The sequence below is a fragment of the Columba livia genome, chromosome 2 (genome assembly GCF_036013475.1).
Source record: "Columba livia isolate bColLiv1 breed racing homer chromosome 2, bColLiv1.pat.W.v2, whole genome shotgun sequence".
Lineage (NCBI taxonomy): Eukaryota > Metazoa > Chordata > Aves > Columbiformes > Columbidae > Columba > Columba livia.
The window spans coordinates 142873495-142892065 of NC_088603.1; the positions used below are offsets into that span (position 1 = coordinate 142873495).

At 39.3% G+C, this 18571-nt stretch overlaps 1 protein-coding gene across 16 annotated transcripts in view; it reads left to right on the forward strand.

The window, feature by feature from the left end:
* The window catches only part of OXR1 (oxidation resistance 1), a 286476-nt gene that overhangs the window by 259379 nt on the left and 8526 nt on the right, over nucleotides 1–18571 (forward strand). For 9 of the 16 annotated variants that reach the window (XM_065054243.1, XM_065054240.1, XM_065054247.1 and 6 more), the window contains 3 exons: nucleotides 13169–13249; nucleotides 16566–16691; nucleotides 17688–17840. In XM_065054243.1, coding sequence (XP_064910315.1) covers nucleotides 13169–13249; nucleotides 16566–16691; nucleotides 17688–17840 — 360 coding nt within the window. Of the gene's footprint in view, nucleotides 1–3455; nucleotides 3643–13168; nucleotides 13250–16565; nucleotides 16692–17687; nucleotides 17841–18571 lie in introns of those variants that run through there. The other 7 variants (XM_065054251.1, XM_065054249.1, XM_065054244.1 and 4 more) reach the window with 3 other exon arrangements.

Here is an 18571-nt window from a genome sequence, read left to right on the forward strand (position 1 = left end):
CAAATTGATTTGGAGTCAAAATAAGACATTAATAAGTTGTACCTGTATTTGTTGTCATCATTCTTTTTTTCTGCTTTTTATTTTTTTTTTATTTTTAATATTTAAGACAGATCAGTTAATTTGGAAAAAAAAAAATCATGAATAACAGTTGTTGAAAGGACTATGTGCTTCTGCCTTGAACCTTGATTGTGTGGAGATGTTTAGCCTGGTTACAAACTAACAATGATGATAACAAGATGACAATTCAGTGTAATTAGGTATGTTTTGTTTTGCTCTGTTGTCTAGGTAGCAAATAGGTGGATGCTGTCAAGCGTGTGGTGCTGTTCTGCACGGATGCCGTGTCTGAGCCGATGACTCCTCTCTAGAATGTTTTTAATTAAGAACTTTTATGGCAAGACATATATTAATTAGCAACAAGATGTGAGGTTCTGATTCAAATTAACAAATTGCTAATATAACCCACAAATGCACAAAAGAGTAAGAGAGCGGTTTATTTTTTTGTCTTTAATTAGGGGATGCTCTTGGGGTCAAGCGTCTTGTGTGGGCTGCTTTCTCTGCCTGATAGAAATGGACCTTACACCAGTTTTGAAAAAACACTGTTCGGGGTTGGGGGGAGGTTTGCCACTTTTAGGACCGCACTGTTTGATGATGGTGTGTAGGCTCTCCTAACAAAGAAATTTATTTCTCTCTTTAAAATCCTTTTGAGGAGCTGTGGGAGGAGCCAGTTTATATAGAGAGAAGGTAGGAACATCCATGTTGTAAATGTGTCATGACTCGGGTTCTTTTCTTCCTCTCCCAGCTTTGGAGAAACAGTGTGTTGGCTTGTGTTAGGAAGGAATTTGGGTTTTTTTCTGTGGGGGGAAAATGGAGGACAATGGAGGCTGCTGAAGTAGGCTGTGGGGGAGTTACTTGTGTGGCTACGTTTTGCTTTTTGGCTTAGAAGTTGCATGTCCAGAGGTGGTTTGAAATAGTTGTAGGAAACAATTCTTTTGCAAATATAATAGGCCCAGGCAGGATCTCTTGGCAAAGCATATTTTAATAACTATTTTGCAAGACTGGGTGTTCTACCTAAAGGCAGGCACACCTAATAGGGCAAGAAGCCCCTGCTTATATCTCCCCAAAATCCCAGCTGCAGTTTCCCTTCACTGTTCCCCATTGGTTGGGTACTGCAGGGTTTACAGACTATCCCGATGCACACAAAACCCTTCCCCTTATCAGTCTATTTAAGATATGGATTCCTGGTACTTTGGCTACACTTCCCCCTAAATTAACTTATCTATACAGGTGTCAGTACATATTCCAGGAAGAGACTGTGTATTACATTAAGAATTCATAGTCCAATGTCTCTCAGTCCTTCCCCTCTAAATGAATTTGTAAATACAGGTATCAGTATGTATACAGGTGTCAGTCTGTATTCCGGGAAGAAACTGTGTATTACATTAATAATCCATAGTACAATGTCTCTCGGTCCTTCCCTTGCTGGGGTCAGGCGCCAGGTCCTCAGTTATGTAAAAACAACAGTTCTTTGCTAAATGTTCCTTACAGTAGTTTTTTTGCATACTCTCCATTCCTTTTAAAATGTGCCAGACTTGAGGAGGTGGGTGGAGGGAAGGTAATAGCTTGGTTTTTGGTGTGTTTTTAGGTTTTGTGTAAGTGTGTGTGTGTGGTGGTGGTGTTTTGGCGGGTTTTTTTTTGTGGTTTGTTTTATTTGGAGTTTTTTGTTGTTGTTATATTGGTTGTAATTGTCTCATTTTAAACAGTTTTAAGGCTGTCTATTTTTTTTTGTCTTGTTTTACTTCAGTATTAGCTTGCTTATTTAAAAAAAAACAAACAAACAAATGAAAGAGGCTGAGGGAGCTGGGGTTGTTTAGTCTAGAGAAGAGGAGGCTTAGAGGTGACCTCATCACTCTCTATAACTACCTGAAGGGAAGTTATAGCCAGGTGGGGATTGGTCTCTTCTCCCAGGCAGTTAGCAACAGGACAAGGGGGCATGGGCTTAAACTCTGCCAAGGGAAATTTAGGCTGGATATTAGAAAGGACTTCTTTACAGAGAGAGTGGTCAGGCATTGGAATGGCTGCCCAGGGAGGTGGTGGACTCACCGTCCCTGGAGGTTTTTAAACTGAGATTGGACATGGCACTTAGTGCCATGATCTAGTAAATGGACTAGAGTTGGACCAAGGGTTGGACTCGGTCTCTGAGGTCTTTTCCAACCCAGTTGCTTCTGTGAAATAAATGGGCATACAGTTCATTGTTTGAATCTTACACCATTTGACTATCTAGTGTACTATTGCATATTTGAGTTTCCTAAATCCCAGCTTTCAATGTACTAATGATAAAAATGTTCTTACTTGCCACCTGGGTAGTTTTTGTACTATAAGTTGGAACAAATGGATTTTTGTAGTTACCAGCTCCAGAGAAAGCTTTTACTGAAAAGAGAAACATTTTGTCCATCTGAATTACTTTGAGTTAGATATTAGTGCAAGGTAAGGCGTTCCAGTGCACAGTCTGCAGCAGAGTTAAATACAAGTTCTGGGGCTGGTTTTCGTGGCTTTTAGGTCACACTGCAGCATGTTGGAATGTTGTTGTGCTGCTGCCCGGCCCCACTTAGCACTTGGACCCAGGGCTCCAGCACTGGGGGCTTTTGGAGGAAGGGCAGTGCGGGGGGAGCCTGCAAGTGCTGCTACAGGGGAATTGTTAAGGGGTTACTGTGCCTGTTACTGTTGTACACGGCTGTTAAAATAAACATCCTTCCTTAAGAGAAAATAAAGTAATCATGATTCCAAAAATACTGGGACTAGTATTTAACCCATACAGCAGCTTTAGCTTGTAGACAAAAGGATTAATTTTCTTCTTTGAGCGAACAAAACTGAAAATGCTGCAATGTTAACAGTTACTGAATGCTTTAAAACATTTTAAAAAACAAAATGCGTGCACACACACACACACACACACACACACACACACACACCCCACAACCAAACAAGCAACACACAACCTTCTAAACTTTACTGACTGTTTTTTTTTTTTTTTAACCACTTCTGGACCCTAAAAGTAATTGACAGGGTTTGTATACACACTTGTCATCATAAGACAAACTATTTCAGTATTGAGTACTTATTTGTTACTGTTAGAACTTGTTTATAAACAATTCTAGTGTAAAAGAATATAAAGAATGTTGAGAATGTTCCTTGGTCTTGTGGGTTTTGGTTTTGGGTTTTGGTTTTTTGTGTGTGGGTTTTTTTTTTTTTTTTTAATTTGTTGTGTAAGAAAAATTAAGTTCTGTGTCTTTAAATATTTTAGCCTTTTCAACAATCTAGTGCTCTGCAACCACACTTGAATACAGGAAACGTTTCTCCTCCTGTACCGTCATCATTTGCGATACATCCCCCTCCTGTACACGCGTTCATTTGTTCCCGGACGTGTCAGTCAAATGTCTGCATCCAGCAAACTATCCTGTCACTGTCGTGGGGCTCTGCCTGTGCCTGGAGCTGACAGCAGGTACAGAGAATGCTTTCAGACAGCCTTGGGTGATATTTTTTGTTTTCTTTTTTCAGTCTCATTTTATTTTTAGAAGGGAAATGTCTCGTCTCTATGGGAAGAAGGGAAGAAAGCACCAGCCAGTTAATCATAAATACGCTCTGGTAATTGTCAGTGTAGCATATTCATTTCTGTTACTGCATTCGTGTGATGTTAAGGTGCAGAGGCAGTTTCTGGAAGTTTAAATTTTGGATGTGTAAACAGGATGCGAAATTGCAAATTTTCATTACTTCTGGGTGCATAACCTAATGGCTGAAATGCCAGTGGCGTTAGATAACAAACTACTTTGAGCATTAGGAGGTTCAGCAGTTTTAGGGTGGGTGTTATTTTTTTGCTTTGGAACAATGCATTTTTTCAACAAAATGTGATTTATAGCTAAATGCCATATACAGTAGTTTGCACTGGCATTTAATTAGGAAAATGTAAATCTCCTGAGCTACCATTATGCCTTCTCAGAAGTCTTTCAACTATATGAAGGTCTGATATTACTTCTAAATTGTTGGACATGAGTATGCTGTACTCCCACTCTCACATTTATAATGAAGAGGGGACAAATACCACTGTTTTTACAGTTTATTATATATATGAAGGTAACTGTAGTGGGTTTTTTTTTTTCAGTGTTTTCCCCAAAAATACTCAAATTTGTAGTAGTATGTAAGGAAATGGTTCTCAGTGAGACTTGCAGAACGGTAACATCTTGTGGATAGGGAGGAAGTGATCTTGACTATGTTGGTTGTTGTGCTTTTACCAGCTGGTAGATTTGGCAGATGTTTTTCATTCAGACTCTGCCTGTGACAGGCTTTTTACTGCCTTTTTAAGAGTTACAGGTCTCTGGGTTTTGGTTCATATTCTTTTGGAGGTGCTATTGACTCTGGTTTTTATTCTGATCTTTATTTGTAGCCAGGTTACTTGCAGGATATCGAAGTGTTATATGGCAACAACTGTTTTTGTAAATGTGTGTTTATAACTAAAAATGTTTTTGAAATAATAGGCTCTTAATTTTTCTCTCTGGCAATGAATTGTAGAATGGAGATGTAATTCCTAAATTAACTCAACTGTAATTTGAGCATACCCTGTAGCAGTGTAAAAGGTATCTGAGGTTTACCAAGAATTGTTATTATATATATATACATATATGTAGCTGTATCTTGCCCAGTTAATTTAAAAAGTACTCTTATCTCTTGTTATAACTATTTCCCTTAAGACCAACACTTTATTTTAGCCAGTCCAACTATGCTGCTGAAAGCAATAGTCATCAACTCATAAGGAGAATTTCAACTGAAGAAAATTGTATGAGAACTTTCTTTTATGTGAGACAAGTAGAGAACAGGGCTTTTTTTAATTAATAAAACAAATAAGAAAAAGGGGTGTGTGAGTATCTACAGATGGGAATATTTTTAACTTGTTTCTATGTTGACACGACATGTTCTGTTCTTGAAGGTTTTTTTCCTCCATTGAATGACCATAAAGTTGATGTGCAAGTGTAACCGTACAGAAAAGAGCAAAGTGCTGTTGGAACCATTACTTTTGTGTTGTGCAAGACAAAGTGGGAATCATATTAAAGAGACTGGCAGCATATATGAAGTACAGGTCTTTGACTAAATGTTTTGTTAGTGCTGTTCTGAAATTTGCATGAAAACCCAGCTCACATGAAATTAACATAGTTGCTGGATGATACAATAAAACAAGAATGCTTGCTTGAAGCAACTAAGTCACCCTGGATGATTTTACTTGCAAGACCTTTGTTATTTTCACAGTGATAAGAGTAAGTTTGGGCTGAGCATTATAGTGGTTTGATACTCGTCAGGGTAACAGATCAAAACTTTGGTGACTTACCAAAGCATTATGCTCCTCTTCAAAAAGCCAGTAGTGTTGGCTTCCCACTCTTTTAGTAAATCTGTTTAGTATTTACTCTGTCTCTTTATTGTACTGCAACAAAAGAGATGCCAATAAGTTTCTGGAATGTCAAAAATTCAGGCAACCATTCTTTCTGTCAAAGCACTTTAGACAAAAGACATCAGACAATGGGAGAACAAAAGGTGGATTGCCTTCTGTAGGAATGCTTGGCCTGCCCCAGATGCCTATCAAGGCTCAGCAAAGCAGCATAGCCAAAGGGGACAAAACCAATGGAAACTTATCTTTGGCTTTTATGTTCTTAAGATAGTAGGCAAAGGGAATTAAATTGATGTTGATTTTAATAGCTTGAATGATTTGAGACTTGCACAATTTTTGAGGTTCTTAATTTACTGGTTAACTGTAGTTAGTAAGCTCATGGCTGTAGTTATTTGGCTGTTACGGAGATACAATAGAGCCTTAAGTGTGGAAGATGAGAGTTTAGTACTTCATCCCTGTCAGAACTGCAAGGTTGCATCAATCCAATAATACAACTACAAAATTTTTTTGAAGTCACTTTTACATACCAAGTTTTGTTTTGAAGTAATAAGGAGTGAACTGATGATCCGAGTTTAAATAAAAATAAAAAAGCAGAGTGTAAACCAGTACTTCCTTACAGTGATCACAAAGCCTAGAACCTTTCCTTGTTGGAAAGATACTTGCCATACCCACTGTCCTAGGTAATTAGGGGGTTTATGCATCATACCTTGACCTTATCTTCCATTCAATTATTAGGTGTTACATTGTCTACATTTTTAATTATTGTGAAATATTGGTCCTCACTACAAATACAAAGTACAGTAGCAGATGAACATTTGAAAAGGCTGATTGTAAGTTGAAAGAAAACAATTGAGTAGTAGAGGCTTGTATTTTCTCTTTGTTTTTAATGGTCTGTGCAATCTGAAGTTTACCCTTAGTTGATCCTATTTCTGATGAAAAAGAGACAAGTATTTCCATATTGAGCTTTCATTCAGTTACCTACTTCTAAGCATGTGTAGGGCTTTGTCATAGCAGAGAGGATCTCTGCCTGGCGGTGTCAGGATGGAGCTGTGACCTGGTCAGCCTGCCTCCTCCTGGGGTGGCAGCTTGAGCTCAGGCACCAGGTGCTGTGGTTTCGGCAACTGAACCTCAAGTTTCTCTGCTTGATAGTGCTGAAACTTCCTGAAGTTATTTCGTACGGTAGATCAACTGGGCCTAGACAGCTGGGTTTTACTGGTAATCCTGCCACAGATCTTTTATTCTTGTGATGAGTCAAGTTGCCTGACCTGCCTCTTTAAAAAAGTAATTTTCATAACTCCGATTCTTACGTTTTTTGGACAAACATTCTAAACTAGGTTTCATGTTCGCCCATGTTAAATTTAGCTCTCTTGCTGGCATTATAATGTCTCTCAAATTAGTGATTTCTCATATTAAAAAAAACAGCTTGTTATAAGGGGTTCCAGACTTGGTGTAACACTGTATGTTGCAGGCTTTGATTGCTTTTTTCCCTCAAGTTCATTTATTAAATCTGGTTATTTCAGATACTGTAAATTATCTGCACTATATGTTAATTGTGGCTTGTTACAGTTGCTGTGGGTTTAGAGCACTTTGAGGCAGATACTTACAGTTCTTCCTGCAAAGCTGTGAGGGCAGCACTGATCACCTGGAGAATGTTGCTGTTGTGTAATGTGCCCAGCTCTTCTGCCCCTTCTCTGGGAGACACCTTGGTGTGCAGCACAGTTCTGAAACAGCCAGTTTTAAAAGAGACAAAAATTGCAGTGCCAGCCAGTGCAGGGGCTGCTGTGATTCTCCAGTCTCTCTCCTCTGCTCTTGGACCTTCCCTTCCTTGTCACCAGTAGAGTGACAAGGGCCTGAATTGGCTGAAATGCATGAGACAGAAAATGGTTGTCTTTGCAGCCACACTCATTAAAAATGAATCAAATTAAATTAGTCTTAGGGTGGGGTTTTTTTCAGAATTATACTATATAACTGTTCATCTTATGTCGTACACCCCATGAAGTAATGCATTACTGCAATGTAATCAATATGTCCCAAATACTGGTATTTGTGATGAAGACCACTGCTTCTTCAGTACTGCTTTCTCTCAAGCAGTACGTCATGTTTTGGGAGGGAACTAAATTTGTCTGGAAAGTGAAGTTAGTGTTTTCTCTTAAAATATTCATAAAAGCATTTAATTCACAAATGCACATTTTATTTTCATTGGAAGATATTTACAGCCTTTAGGAAGGGTTTCATCCTTTCTTCACCCTCCTCATCTACTCATGAATTCAAGTTGGACTGATACTTTGGAATAGCTTTGTAAATGGCCTGATAAATTTACATTATTTGCTTTTCTATTATATATCCTGTAACTTTAGCAGTGAAACTTTTTTGACTCAAGAAACGATGTTCATGAAGCTTGCAGTTCACCTGATTTTATACAGATGTATTAAGATTGAAAGTAAAATTGTTCAGCTTCCATTCTCTTTCTTAATATTCGTTGTTGTTGTTATTTGGTTGGCTGTTTTTTTTTTTTCCTAATTTCATATTCACAGTTAATCATGAGAGTGTAGATACCATATGTTGAAGAGAACCACTTATACCAGTATGCTTTCTCCATTCTTATCTTTCAGCAGCACTGTTCAGCTCTGATAAGACACTCCCTTTCTCTAAGGAGAGAGTTTCAGCTACTTGTTAACTCTGAAAACTTCGGTGTTGGCCTGAGGGCAGCAATTACACCAGCCTGTTATCAGCCATGCACTGGGGGGGTGTGATGGTCACTCTTGGCGTCCTTAAGCTGGCAGCAGAATTGCCTCATTGCTGCAAGCAGTTCTGGTGTTTACAGCTGCATACAGCAGATTGATGTGACCAGTGGCTGACAGGGCTGATATGTTACCACCTGCAAACTGCCCTTCATGGACATTTAAACAATTGTAACTGTGTTTTCATGTGTATTATTGAAGGTCAAATAAGTTCCATATTAGGAATTTCAGTTTCTGTGTTGGGCAATGCACATGCCAGCATAGAGTTGTGTACTCTGACATAATTTCAGAAAAACAAGGTTTAGAAACATGAGTTTCTTCAAAAGGAGAATCCTAAACCTCTTGATTGATTGAATCATCAGCATGCAAACCCACTGTGGCAGAATGCAAACCCCCCTCTCTCCCCCTCCCTCCTTCAGTATGGAAGGAGTAGGCACATCTCCCTCTCTCTGCTACTTGAGGCTAACAGCTTCTTTTGTTTGGCCCCAGAGCACCCTGGCCAGGGCCATTAGGAGAAGGGAGTGCCCAGGGGCCACTGAGCTGCTGGGTGCCTGCGGCCAGTGTGGGGGATGTTTGGAGGCTTCAGGGGCACCCACAGCCAGTGTGGGGGTGCAGAGAAGCTTCTAGAATGCCTACAGTCAGATCTGATCAGCTAGTATAAAAACAGGATTCTCGTCGAGACTCGGCCCATTGTCGCGGGTCTCTCGGAGCACGAGCAAGATGCTGCTGCCAAGAGCCCCCCTCCCCTGGATGGAGACTCCGCTTGCCTTGCCGGCACGGAAGTAAGTTAATTCTCGCAGGATTGCGAGTATATTTATGCTTTTTGTGCACATATGCACATATAACTTTCCGTGCTCCATATGAGCGCGTATAAAATTAATCCTCGCAGAATTGCGGGTGTATTTTCCTTCTGTGCACATATGCACGTGTAACTTTCCGTGCACATTTGCACGCGTACTTACAATTATTTCCTCGCACAATCGCGAGTGTATTTTCCTCCCATGCTTCCACATAAGCATGTGTAATATTCCGTGCACATTTGCACATGTAAGTAAATTAACCCTCGCAGGATTGCGAGTGTATTATAAATTTACCCTGGCGGAATCGCGAGTGCACACTTTCCGTACTCACTACGAGTACGTGTATCTCTTTAAAAAGAATTCCGCACCGTGTTTAGGCAAGTGTGTACTTCTCCGGGACTCAGGGACGGCTCTGGCATTGTTTTGGGTGAAACCATGTGCATGCACACTGTGGACCGCCTGTTGTATTAGTTGCTGCCCCTTAGTAATTTTCCTCAACTGATATTCGAACCTGTATTTAAGTCACTTTTGGAGTGCTAAAACCCTGTTTCTCACCGGTTTAATAGAAGTTGTTTTGGACCCTGTTGCCCCTTAAACTAACCTCGGGGTGCCTCCGTGACACCCACAATTTGACTTACTGCATTAAATATCAAAGCCGTTGTGTGTTCTGCTAAGTGGATAGTTCATATATTTGTGGTGCGGAGGGTCAAAATGAAAGGCAGTAAATGCTGTAAGAGCTATATGACTCATCCCATGTTTTCTCATCAATGTTACTATTATGAATAGAGCAGCTAGTATTAGATCTCCAAGGTTATATCCCATGTAATTTCAAACTTGATTAGCCCTTGGATTTGTCCTGTGGTAGACTGTTCGAAGTCCCTGAGCAGAATAATATTTGCCCTGAAGCACACTAAGCCCCTGGCTATACACATTATCTGTTTCAGTCTATTTTAACCAGCTCCCAGGTTAACCATAAGAGGTTTAGCTTCTCTTCTGTCTTCCTGCATTCTTTTTGAAGCAGAAAATAACTACAGAGAGAACAGAGGGTCCTTCAGGAACACTTTCTGATCCTGAAAAAGTAGCTTTGGGTATCAAGGGAACAGCATGCTGATATGGCATAGTGAAGAGAGTTGAACAAATAAAGCACGTAACAAGCCAACATAGGTAGGCCTGCACTTGAATCCTGGGCAGAATACTTAGATTGCTACGATTTTGGGTGATTTGGCAATTTCAGTATTGGACTGTATTGGAATTTGGAAAGCCTTGTCCTGTACCTGAAGGACTTAAATGCAACAACTTGTCCATGTTGGATTAGGACCTTGCTCAGTCAAACTTGGAAAGTCTCTAAAGGTGGAGATTCTGTAGCCTCCTTGGGAAGCCTGTTCCAGTCCTTAACCATCAGTAACATCCACCCTTTGAGCCCCGTGGTCCAGCCACTACTTGTTCTTCACACATTTGATACATAACTGATTTGATTGCAAGGCTACTGTAGGATAGAATCAAAAGCCTCGGTGAAATACAGATAAGTGACATCCACTGCCACCTGCCCCAAAATGAAATAATTTTATTACAAAGAAACATTCTGTACTGAAAACCATGCTCCAGCATGATGAATATCAGGAATTAAAGACCTTGTTTGCCAGTTATTTCTAATACCATGTGAAAAGCTAATGAAGTTCTGTGTTTAAGAATGAAAGTTCAAAGTGGAATGGGGTAGAAGGTAGCTCCTGGAATGATCAGAACAGACAGCTGATGGCGCGGTGAGAAGGGAAGGCACTGGTTTACTTAGCTTGGTGAAATACTATAGAGGATTAATATGACTACAAGGAAGGAAAGTGAGGAAATGTAGATGGGAGATGAAATGGCATAAGCACTCTGTGGATTAAACCAGGTTGTAAAACAGAATAAACTTGTAACTAATGATACTACTAACATTTCAAAGCGGCACTCTCAAGCCTTACAGGGACATAATACTAGCTGTTTTCAAGGTACATCTCAATCAATTCCTGAATAAATTTGTAAAGATGCCAGTAGGCATACAGATACATGACTTCAGGATTCCATAGTTCATTTAATCACAAAATACATAATCTTGTCCACTGTGAAGCAAAAGTAAAGCATGCTGACCCAAACCAGAAGCATTTTATAGAAGGTCAGGTGTAGCTGAACTGTGGAGGTATTGTAATGTACTTATTTAAAGCTTAGTTTGGTGATGAGTGGCTAACCTTGTGGATTACTCATAGAATTTAGTATGGACTGTATCCTTAAAATAAACATGGGGTTTGAGAGGGTGAATTCCTTGCCCTTAATTTTCCTGTTTGACATTCTATGACATGTGATTTATGATGTTTGTCATTGCATAACAATGGTCTGCAACTGTGCAGGCTTTTGTTTGCAAAACAGATGTAAAGATGCAATGTGGTGGTGTGCAACAGGTTCAGGCTGCCAAAGAGCTTTTATTGCATACATACTTGGACATTTCTTTCGGGTAAGAAATTTATCAAAATAACCTGTGCACACTCTTCTGAGGATGTTGGCAGCTCCATGGCATATGAAAAGGTGTGTCAGATCTTGGTCCCTGAGTAAAAGTGTCTATAAGCAGATTCAAAGTGCAGGATGTTGATAGAGTGTGTGTTTGACAGGTTGAAGGCAAGATAGTATTGCTTATAAAATTGTCAACATTCCAGTGTGTAAAATAGCAACTATTATTGGTGTCAGGGATGATGAGGTTTTTCTTTTGTTTTTTCAAGAGTCTTCTTAAGCAACTACATGTTTATGGCATACTTTAAGCTAAGTACTGTCTCTCATGTGATAGGAGCTGAGTTTAAAGAAGCAACAAGGCCAAAGGGTCTATGGATTATTGCTTTTCAGGATTATTCATAAGGTGCTGAGGTGAGCAATGTAACTTGCAATGAGCTGGTTTTGCAAATAAAAGGCTAAAACTACACCATCATGTGCTTGGATGGAATACTGTTAAAGCTTTGCATATAACTACTGGACACTGAGAATGCACAAATAATACAATTTCCAACAACTTTCTTGATTTTTTTTTTTTTTTTTTTTTTTTTTTTTTTTAAGGGAACAGTAGAAAATGGTGGAAATAAATTGAGGGGGTAGTAATTACTGATTAAAGAGTAATAAAACTGGCTGTCACAAATATTCCTTTTTCCTTGCTTTGCAGTTGCATGGGGTAGAGTGAACCATCGCTGCTGGAGAGCCAGTCATGCGGTGACTGGGCTCTGTACTCAGGACAGTGGCGAGTATCTGGCCAAACTCCTTGTAGTAGGGGCAGGTAGCTGGGGAGCTGCTGGACTTGTGGTTATCTTCTTTGCACTGTGGTAGGCCCTAGAAGTTTTTAATACACTCTTATTACATGGGACATCCATTTAATCTTTCCACCAGCTGTTTAAAGATGCTTTCATAAAAATGATGATTTTGAGTTCTCAAAATCACATTATTTGCTGTAGTTACATAGAAGTGACTTGTAGTCCTGTAGCCAGCTTGTCGCACCAGAGCAGCATGTTCTAGAGCTTTTTGACTAAAGGCTTTCTGGCTGTACACCTCCTGCCATACTGGAGGTGCCATTTAGCGTGTATGTGTTGACAGCTTCTGAAGCTTTGGAGGTGAGTGGGGAGTCCAGATTATAAAGATGTTCTGGGGTGGTATTGGCGAATTATTAAACTTTAGTCCTGTTGCTTTGTGTTTATCTTCACTGACAAATAGAAGAGTCAGAACCTACTGAGAAGCCTGAGGTTTGCTTCTAGTCTTTATCCAGGAAAGCAAACCAGTTTCACAAGATTCATTAAACTGTGTGTAAAGAGTGTTTGAGAGGACTTTGGGCTGAAGAGTTTGGATTAAGGCATGCGACTCGGATTGACTTCTAATTTAGTGTCCTGGTACTGGTAACTTCATACGCTCATATATCAGTTCTATTAATATATTCATCCTAGAGCAGTGAGATATGTCTGACTGCTAGTGCCATTAGTGTTTAATTTGTAATTTTGATGTGTCTGCTTGTGTCTGAAACCACCTATATGCGCATTGTCCTCGCAGAAACAAACATCTTTTTAGCATTTCTTGTTTGTTTGTCACTGCACATTTTCTCTTCATTACTCTCCTCCACTTTTTTTCTTTCTTACCTTTTTACTTTTCTTCAACTGTCAGTGGAATTATTGTCTTCCTGTCTCCATATTCAGGTAGTGTCAGTGGCTGAGTATCACCGCAGGATCGATGCTCTAAATAGTGAAGAACTGCGCACACTCTGCAGACGTCTCCAGGTGCCCTCTTCAGTAGTTTAAACCCCATCTCCAGATAGTAAACATCTTTCTTTGTAGTGTCTTTGATCAGGGCAAGTCCCGCAATCAGTGGGTTTGCCTTGTCTACAGCACTACAAGAATCCAGCAGAAAATTCCTGTGTTTTGGATGTATTTAACTGTGCAGTGCTGTGGTGGCATCATTACTTCCACCGTTTTCAAACAGGAATTTTCTGTCAGAATTGGAAAATTTGTTGTCAGTACTGCTTGACTCGGAGTGATGTGTTTTAACTTCCACGTTAGACTGGTGTGTTGTGCTAGATAGAAGCTTTCCTAAAAAGAATGCAAAACAGGTGAAGGATCCAAAACCTCGTTGTATGGGTGTTTAATTTTATATAGGACTCTTTCATCAAGAATCTCACAGTACTTGGCAAGTATGATGCTTCACAGCTTCTGTGGAATAGGTAAGTATTTTTCTCATTACACAAGCAGGTAACTGAGGCAGTTCAACATGGCAAAAGTCGTACACATGGTAATGTTCCAAACCAGTACTTTGAAAACAGTACTTTGTTTGGATTTTTGAAGGTTTACTTATATGGACTTAAACTGATATTTGCATTCTCTTTAGGTGTTTCTTAGTTCTTTGACAACTATGAAATAATGAGTTTCTGTGAACTATCATATATAACTCACCGATGGAAAGTATAGCTCAGAACTCCTTCGAAGCATTGTTTTGTTTTCCTGTAGTACTTGGCTCATGAAACTGTAAAATTTTAGTTCTTTTATTTTTTTTTTCTGTTATGTTGATCTTGGCTTTTTTCACTTATTATGTAATTACACAGAAGAAAACATTTTCTTACCTCTTTTATTTCTGTTTATTTAATAATCAGTAATTGCTTTACAATGTTTTCTAAGTAGTATGGCTACATAAATCAATAATGAGCATGAACTCAAAAGCTGCACTTGGAAAATCAGAAATTTTGGAAAAAAAAATTATTCCCACTTGAGAACAAAACAGCTCTGTTTCTGGAAAGTGGAGAATACTTGTATTAATATCCTGGAAGTGCAGGAGCTAAATCCAAATACCTTTTACTTGGACTGGCCAAACTCGAAGTTTAGGCTGACTTGAAATACCAGATGCCATGCGCTGGAGCCTATAAACTCCCTTGAGGCATTTGAGAGTTCATGGTGTAGTTACTAACAACATGGTGTTTACTAACTTCAGAAGCCCCTGGAATCTGACTACAGGTCAGTCTGCTCTGTCAAAATTTAGCGGGAAATGAATTTGCAAGTTCTGAAACTACACTGTGTTCTGTCACAGAGTTTTTGAACAGAAGCATGTCTTTGTCCACATCTACAAAGCAGTCTTCTTCCTAAAGAAAGTTGCTATACTGTAATAATAAGTAAAGGCAAAAAATCCAACCAAGAGGAGAAAAAAAGAAAAAAATACACACCACAATCCCCCACACCACTTTAATCCAAATTATTCATGTTTTGCATGGTACGCTTGAATCAGAACTAAAGAATAACAAAGGTATTAAGCTTCCTGCTGTATACTTGAACAATGCTTAACTTCTATGGAGTTGTAGTAGTATATAAGGGATGAAAGACATTTAAGGTGGAAGCAAGCTGGACTACAAAATAACATGCTTTATAGGTAGTACTGTATAATGCATCATGTATATCATCTTTTTCTACATGAAGCTGTACTGGTAAATGCATATACTTTTTTTGTTGTGATATGGAACTTGTGCATGGTTTACATTGGAAATGCTTGTTACTTTCTGTTGAAGAGTGGAAAGCTTGAGCTTTTTGCTTGCTTGATAATCTCTAAAGGTACCCCTTTTCTTGAGCTAAGAATTAATATTTTAATTAAGTGACTATATAAATATACTTTGATACTTCAACTTCATAAGCTTATTTTTAAGTAACAGGAGTGATAGTAACATTTTCATAGATCTTGATGTAGAGGAAAGGGATATCGTTTTCTTTGGCTCAGGTGGCTGCATTTGTTGTTTAAACATCTCTATCTATATTTCAGAATTTTCTTTTATTTAGCTTTTCTTTGTTAACTAAGAAAGATCTGTTTACAAAAGCTTGGCAAAGTTTATCATGATGGTATGGTGAAACACCATAGTTGTGTCCTGTATGTTTACAGTATGAGGTATGTGGCAAACACTGGTTATTATTCTGGAGCTGGTAAATAGTTTTGGCAGGTATTTTCTTTAAGTTCTCAGGATTTAGGTGTTAAATAATTTGGACAGTCTGACTTTCAGTGATACTTTGTTCAGACTGGTAAATTATTCAGATGCACTGATTCTTGTTAAGAGGTTTTATTTTCTTTAGCAAATCTCTCAACTTGTTCATTGGTTTTGCTGCAGTGGCTTAAGTTACTGACTGCCTTCACTGTGGCCTGCTTCTCTGTCAGATTTCACTGTCCCCACAGAAAGTTTTAAATATCCCTGCAGACAGACTTATTGAAAGAAACCTGTTTGGGTCTGAACTAGTCTAGTTCTCAACACATGGCACTTTAGCTTGAAAGTGCCAGTGAATGTGGACTGGGCTATGAAGCTGTCGTGAACTGTGGTATCTGATGAGGAGTTTTGTGGCCTTCTGCTGCCTCCACTGAATGATGATCTACAGCAACTCAACAGGGCAGGTGTTTTAAACTACTACAGGATCTTTGTGCATGGCCCATCTCTGCCAGGCCTGAAAGCTCACTGTGCAGCAGAAGTATCACTGCTGCTTTCCCCTCCCCACCCGCTCAATTCTTTCTTCTTTGATTCCCACAAGTACTCCAGCTTATGGAACAGCATTATTCCTAAGGCTCCATTCAGATGGTTTACTCAAAATACTTGACAGCAGTCTTTCCACTTGTCTACTACATATCTGGAAAATTTCACAAGTGCTCTAAAAGTGTATTGATTCGGAAACTACTCAGAAATGTCCTTGTTGAAGTTTCAATTCCTCTTCTGTCTGGGTTTTTTAATTACACTTAATGTGAATGCTATGTTAGTATTAAAATGCAAGAACTTTGTAAGCTGACCTCTGAAAAGCATTTGAAGTTGTTCAGCTGTGTATCAGGACTCATTTGTTGTTTTAGCAAAAAAAAACGGTTTTCTTCTGAGTAGGTGTCTGTGTAATTTACTGTTAGTATATAGCTGAGTACCGGCTTGTTATTGGAAGCAGTGGAAATTGTGGTCAGGTCAAATATAACGGATTTCTTAGCTTTTGAAAGAGTTGCATAACTAAATTGATAACCGCATGACTTTTAACCTGCAAAGTTCATTTCCCTGCTAATAGAATTGTGAATACTTATTTTTTGTTGATCTCTTTGTAGATAACGACGAGAGAGGATATCAATTCAAAACAGGCAACAAATATCAAAACAGACCTGGAGCCTGAAGCATTCCGGCCAAATCTTAGTGATCCCAGTGAATTACTACAGCCAGAACAAATCGAAAAGGTATCGACTTATATGTCAGTTTTTAGTATTGTATATTAATGTATCACATATGCTATGACCGTAGTGTAAAACACACCAATAGGAAGACCTTGTGTGATATTAAATAAAATAGGATCATTTAAGTTGAAAAAGATTCTTCAAGATCCTGAAGTCCAAATGTAAAACTAATACTGCCAAGTCCATCACTAAACCATGTCCCTAAGTGCTACATTTACACTTCTTTTAAACACCTCCAGGGATGGTGACTCCACCACTTCCCTGGGCAGCCTGTTCCAATGCCTGACAACCCTTTATGTGAAGATTTTTTTCCTAATATCCAATCTAAACCTCCCCTGGTGCAACTTAAGGCTGCTTCCTCTCATCCTGTCACTTCTTACTTGAGAGAACAGACCAACCCCTTCCATGCAGCAACCTGCTTTCAGGCAGTTGTAGACAGTGATAAGGTCTCCCCTCAGCCTCCTTTTTTCCAGGCTCAACAGCCCCAGTTTCTTCAACCGCTTCTCATCAGACTTGTGCTCCAGGCCCTTCACCAGCCTCATCACCCTCCTCTGAACTCTCTCCAGCACCCCAATGTCTGTCTTGTAGCGAGTGGCTGAAAACTGAACACAGGATTCGAGGTGGGGCCTCACCAGTGCTGAGTCATTTGGACTTATCACTTTCCTAGTCCTGCTGGCTACACTGTTTCTGACACAGGCCAGGATGCTGTTGGCCTTCTTGGCTGCTTGGGCACACTGCTTGTTCATATTCAGTTGATAAATCGTTCTCCTGTGGGTCACTGGTAGAGGTAGGAAAAGAAACTTGCTTGAGAGACCAGAGATAGAAAAATATACATGTGAAACTTTAGGCCTCATCTGAAGTTTTAAACTAGCTTTTAAGCCCATATATAGTAGTTCAGAAGAACATAATCTGCTTTCCTTTATATGTAATGTATTCTTAAAAATAGTAAAAAAAAAAAAAAAATATTAAATAAGATGGTTGTCATTATCTTGTTAACAGCTCACAAAGTCTCTTCCACCACGGACCATTGGATATCCATGGACTCTTGTCTACAGTACTGCAAAGCATGGCATGAGCTTGAAGACTTTATATCGAACTATGCTGGGATTAGATACACCTGTGCTGTTGGTTATCAAGGACAGTGATGGACAGGTAGGAAAATATTTGCATGGAGGTAAGGGACCCATCAAGAAAAATGTTTGAGGAGCATAAAGGAATAGCTGATACTTCAGTCCATCGTGGGAGGTAAAATTTTGTGTATCAAGCTGTTTTTCTCCTTGGTAATTATGGAGAGGCTTTTAAAGATGTGTTTCACAGTCAAGCAATCCTCTGACATACTGCATTTCTGGGGAATACTTGAATGACACAAGTTCACTGTCACGATGCCTGAGTCTCATAATACCCAATTACTGAATTTTATTTTAATATGCTTTTTTAATGTACTTACAACCTGGGAAATATAGATACTAAAACTTGCTGTTGACAGATAATCTTGAGTTGGAATGTCACTGCCAGCTGTGGCCAGTGCTTCTTGGTACATTCTGTGGCTGCAGCTGACCTCTCTCTCCCATTCAGGGGCTGGGGGATCTCTGCTGCATAATTTTTGTTCCTTGAGTCTCTGTGCTTGTGCTGTATTCTCCTTTGACTGGGCTATGAATTCCAGAAAGTGAATCACATCTCACCATTTCATTAGCAAACATCGTTTCTTGAGTATTCTAACAGGTGGACGTTACAGGCAGCATGACACTTTGATTCTTTCTTTCTCAAAATTCTCTGTTCTTTTATGAAAGCAAATTACTAAGGTAATGAAGAACTGACAGAGCCACTGCAAAATCTGTGGCATTTACTTCACTTATCTATCCCCCTTTGGTAACCACTTTTTA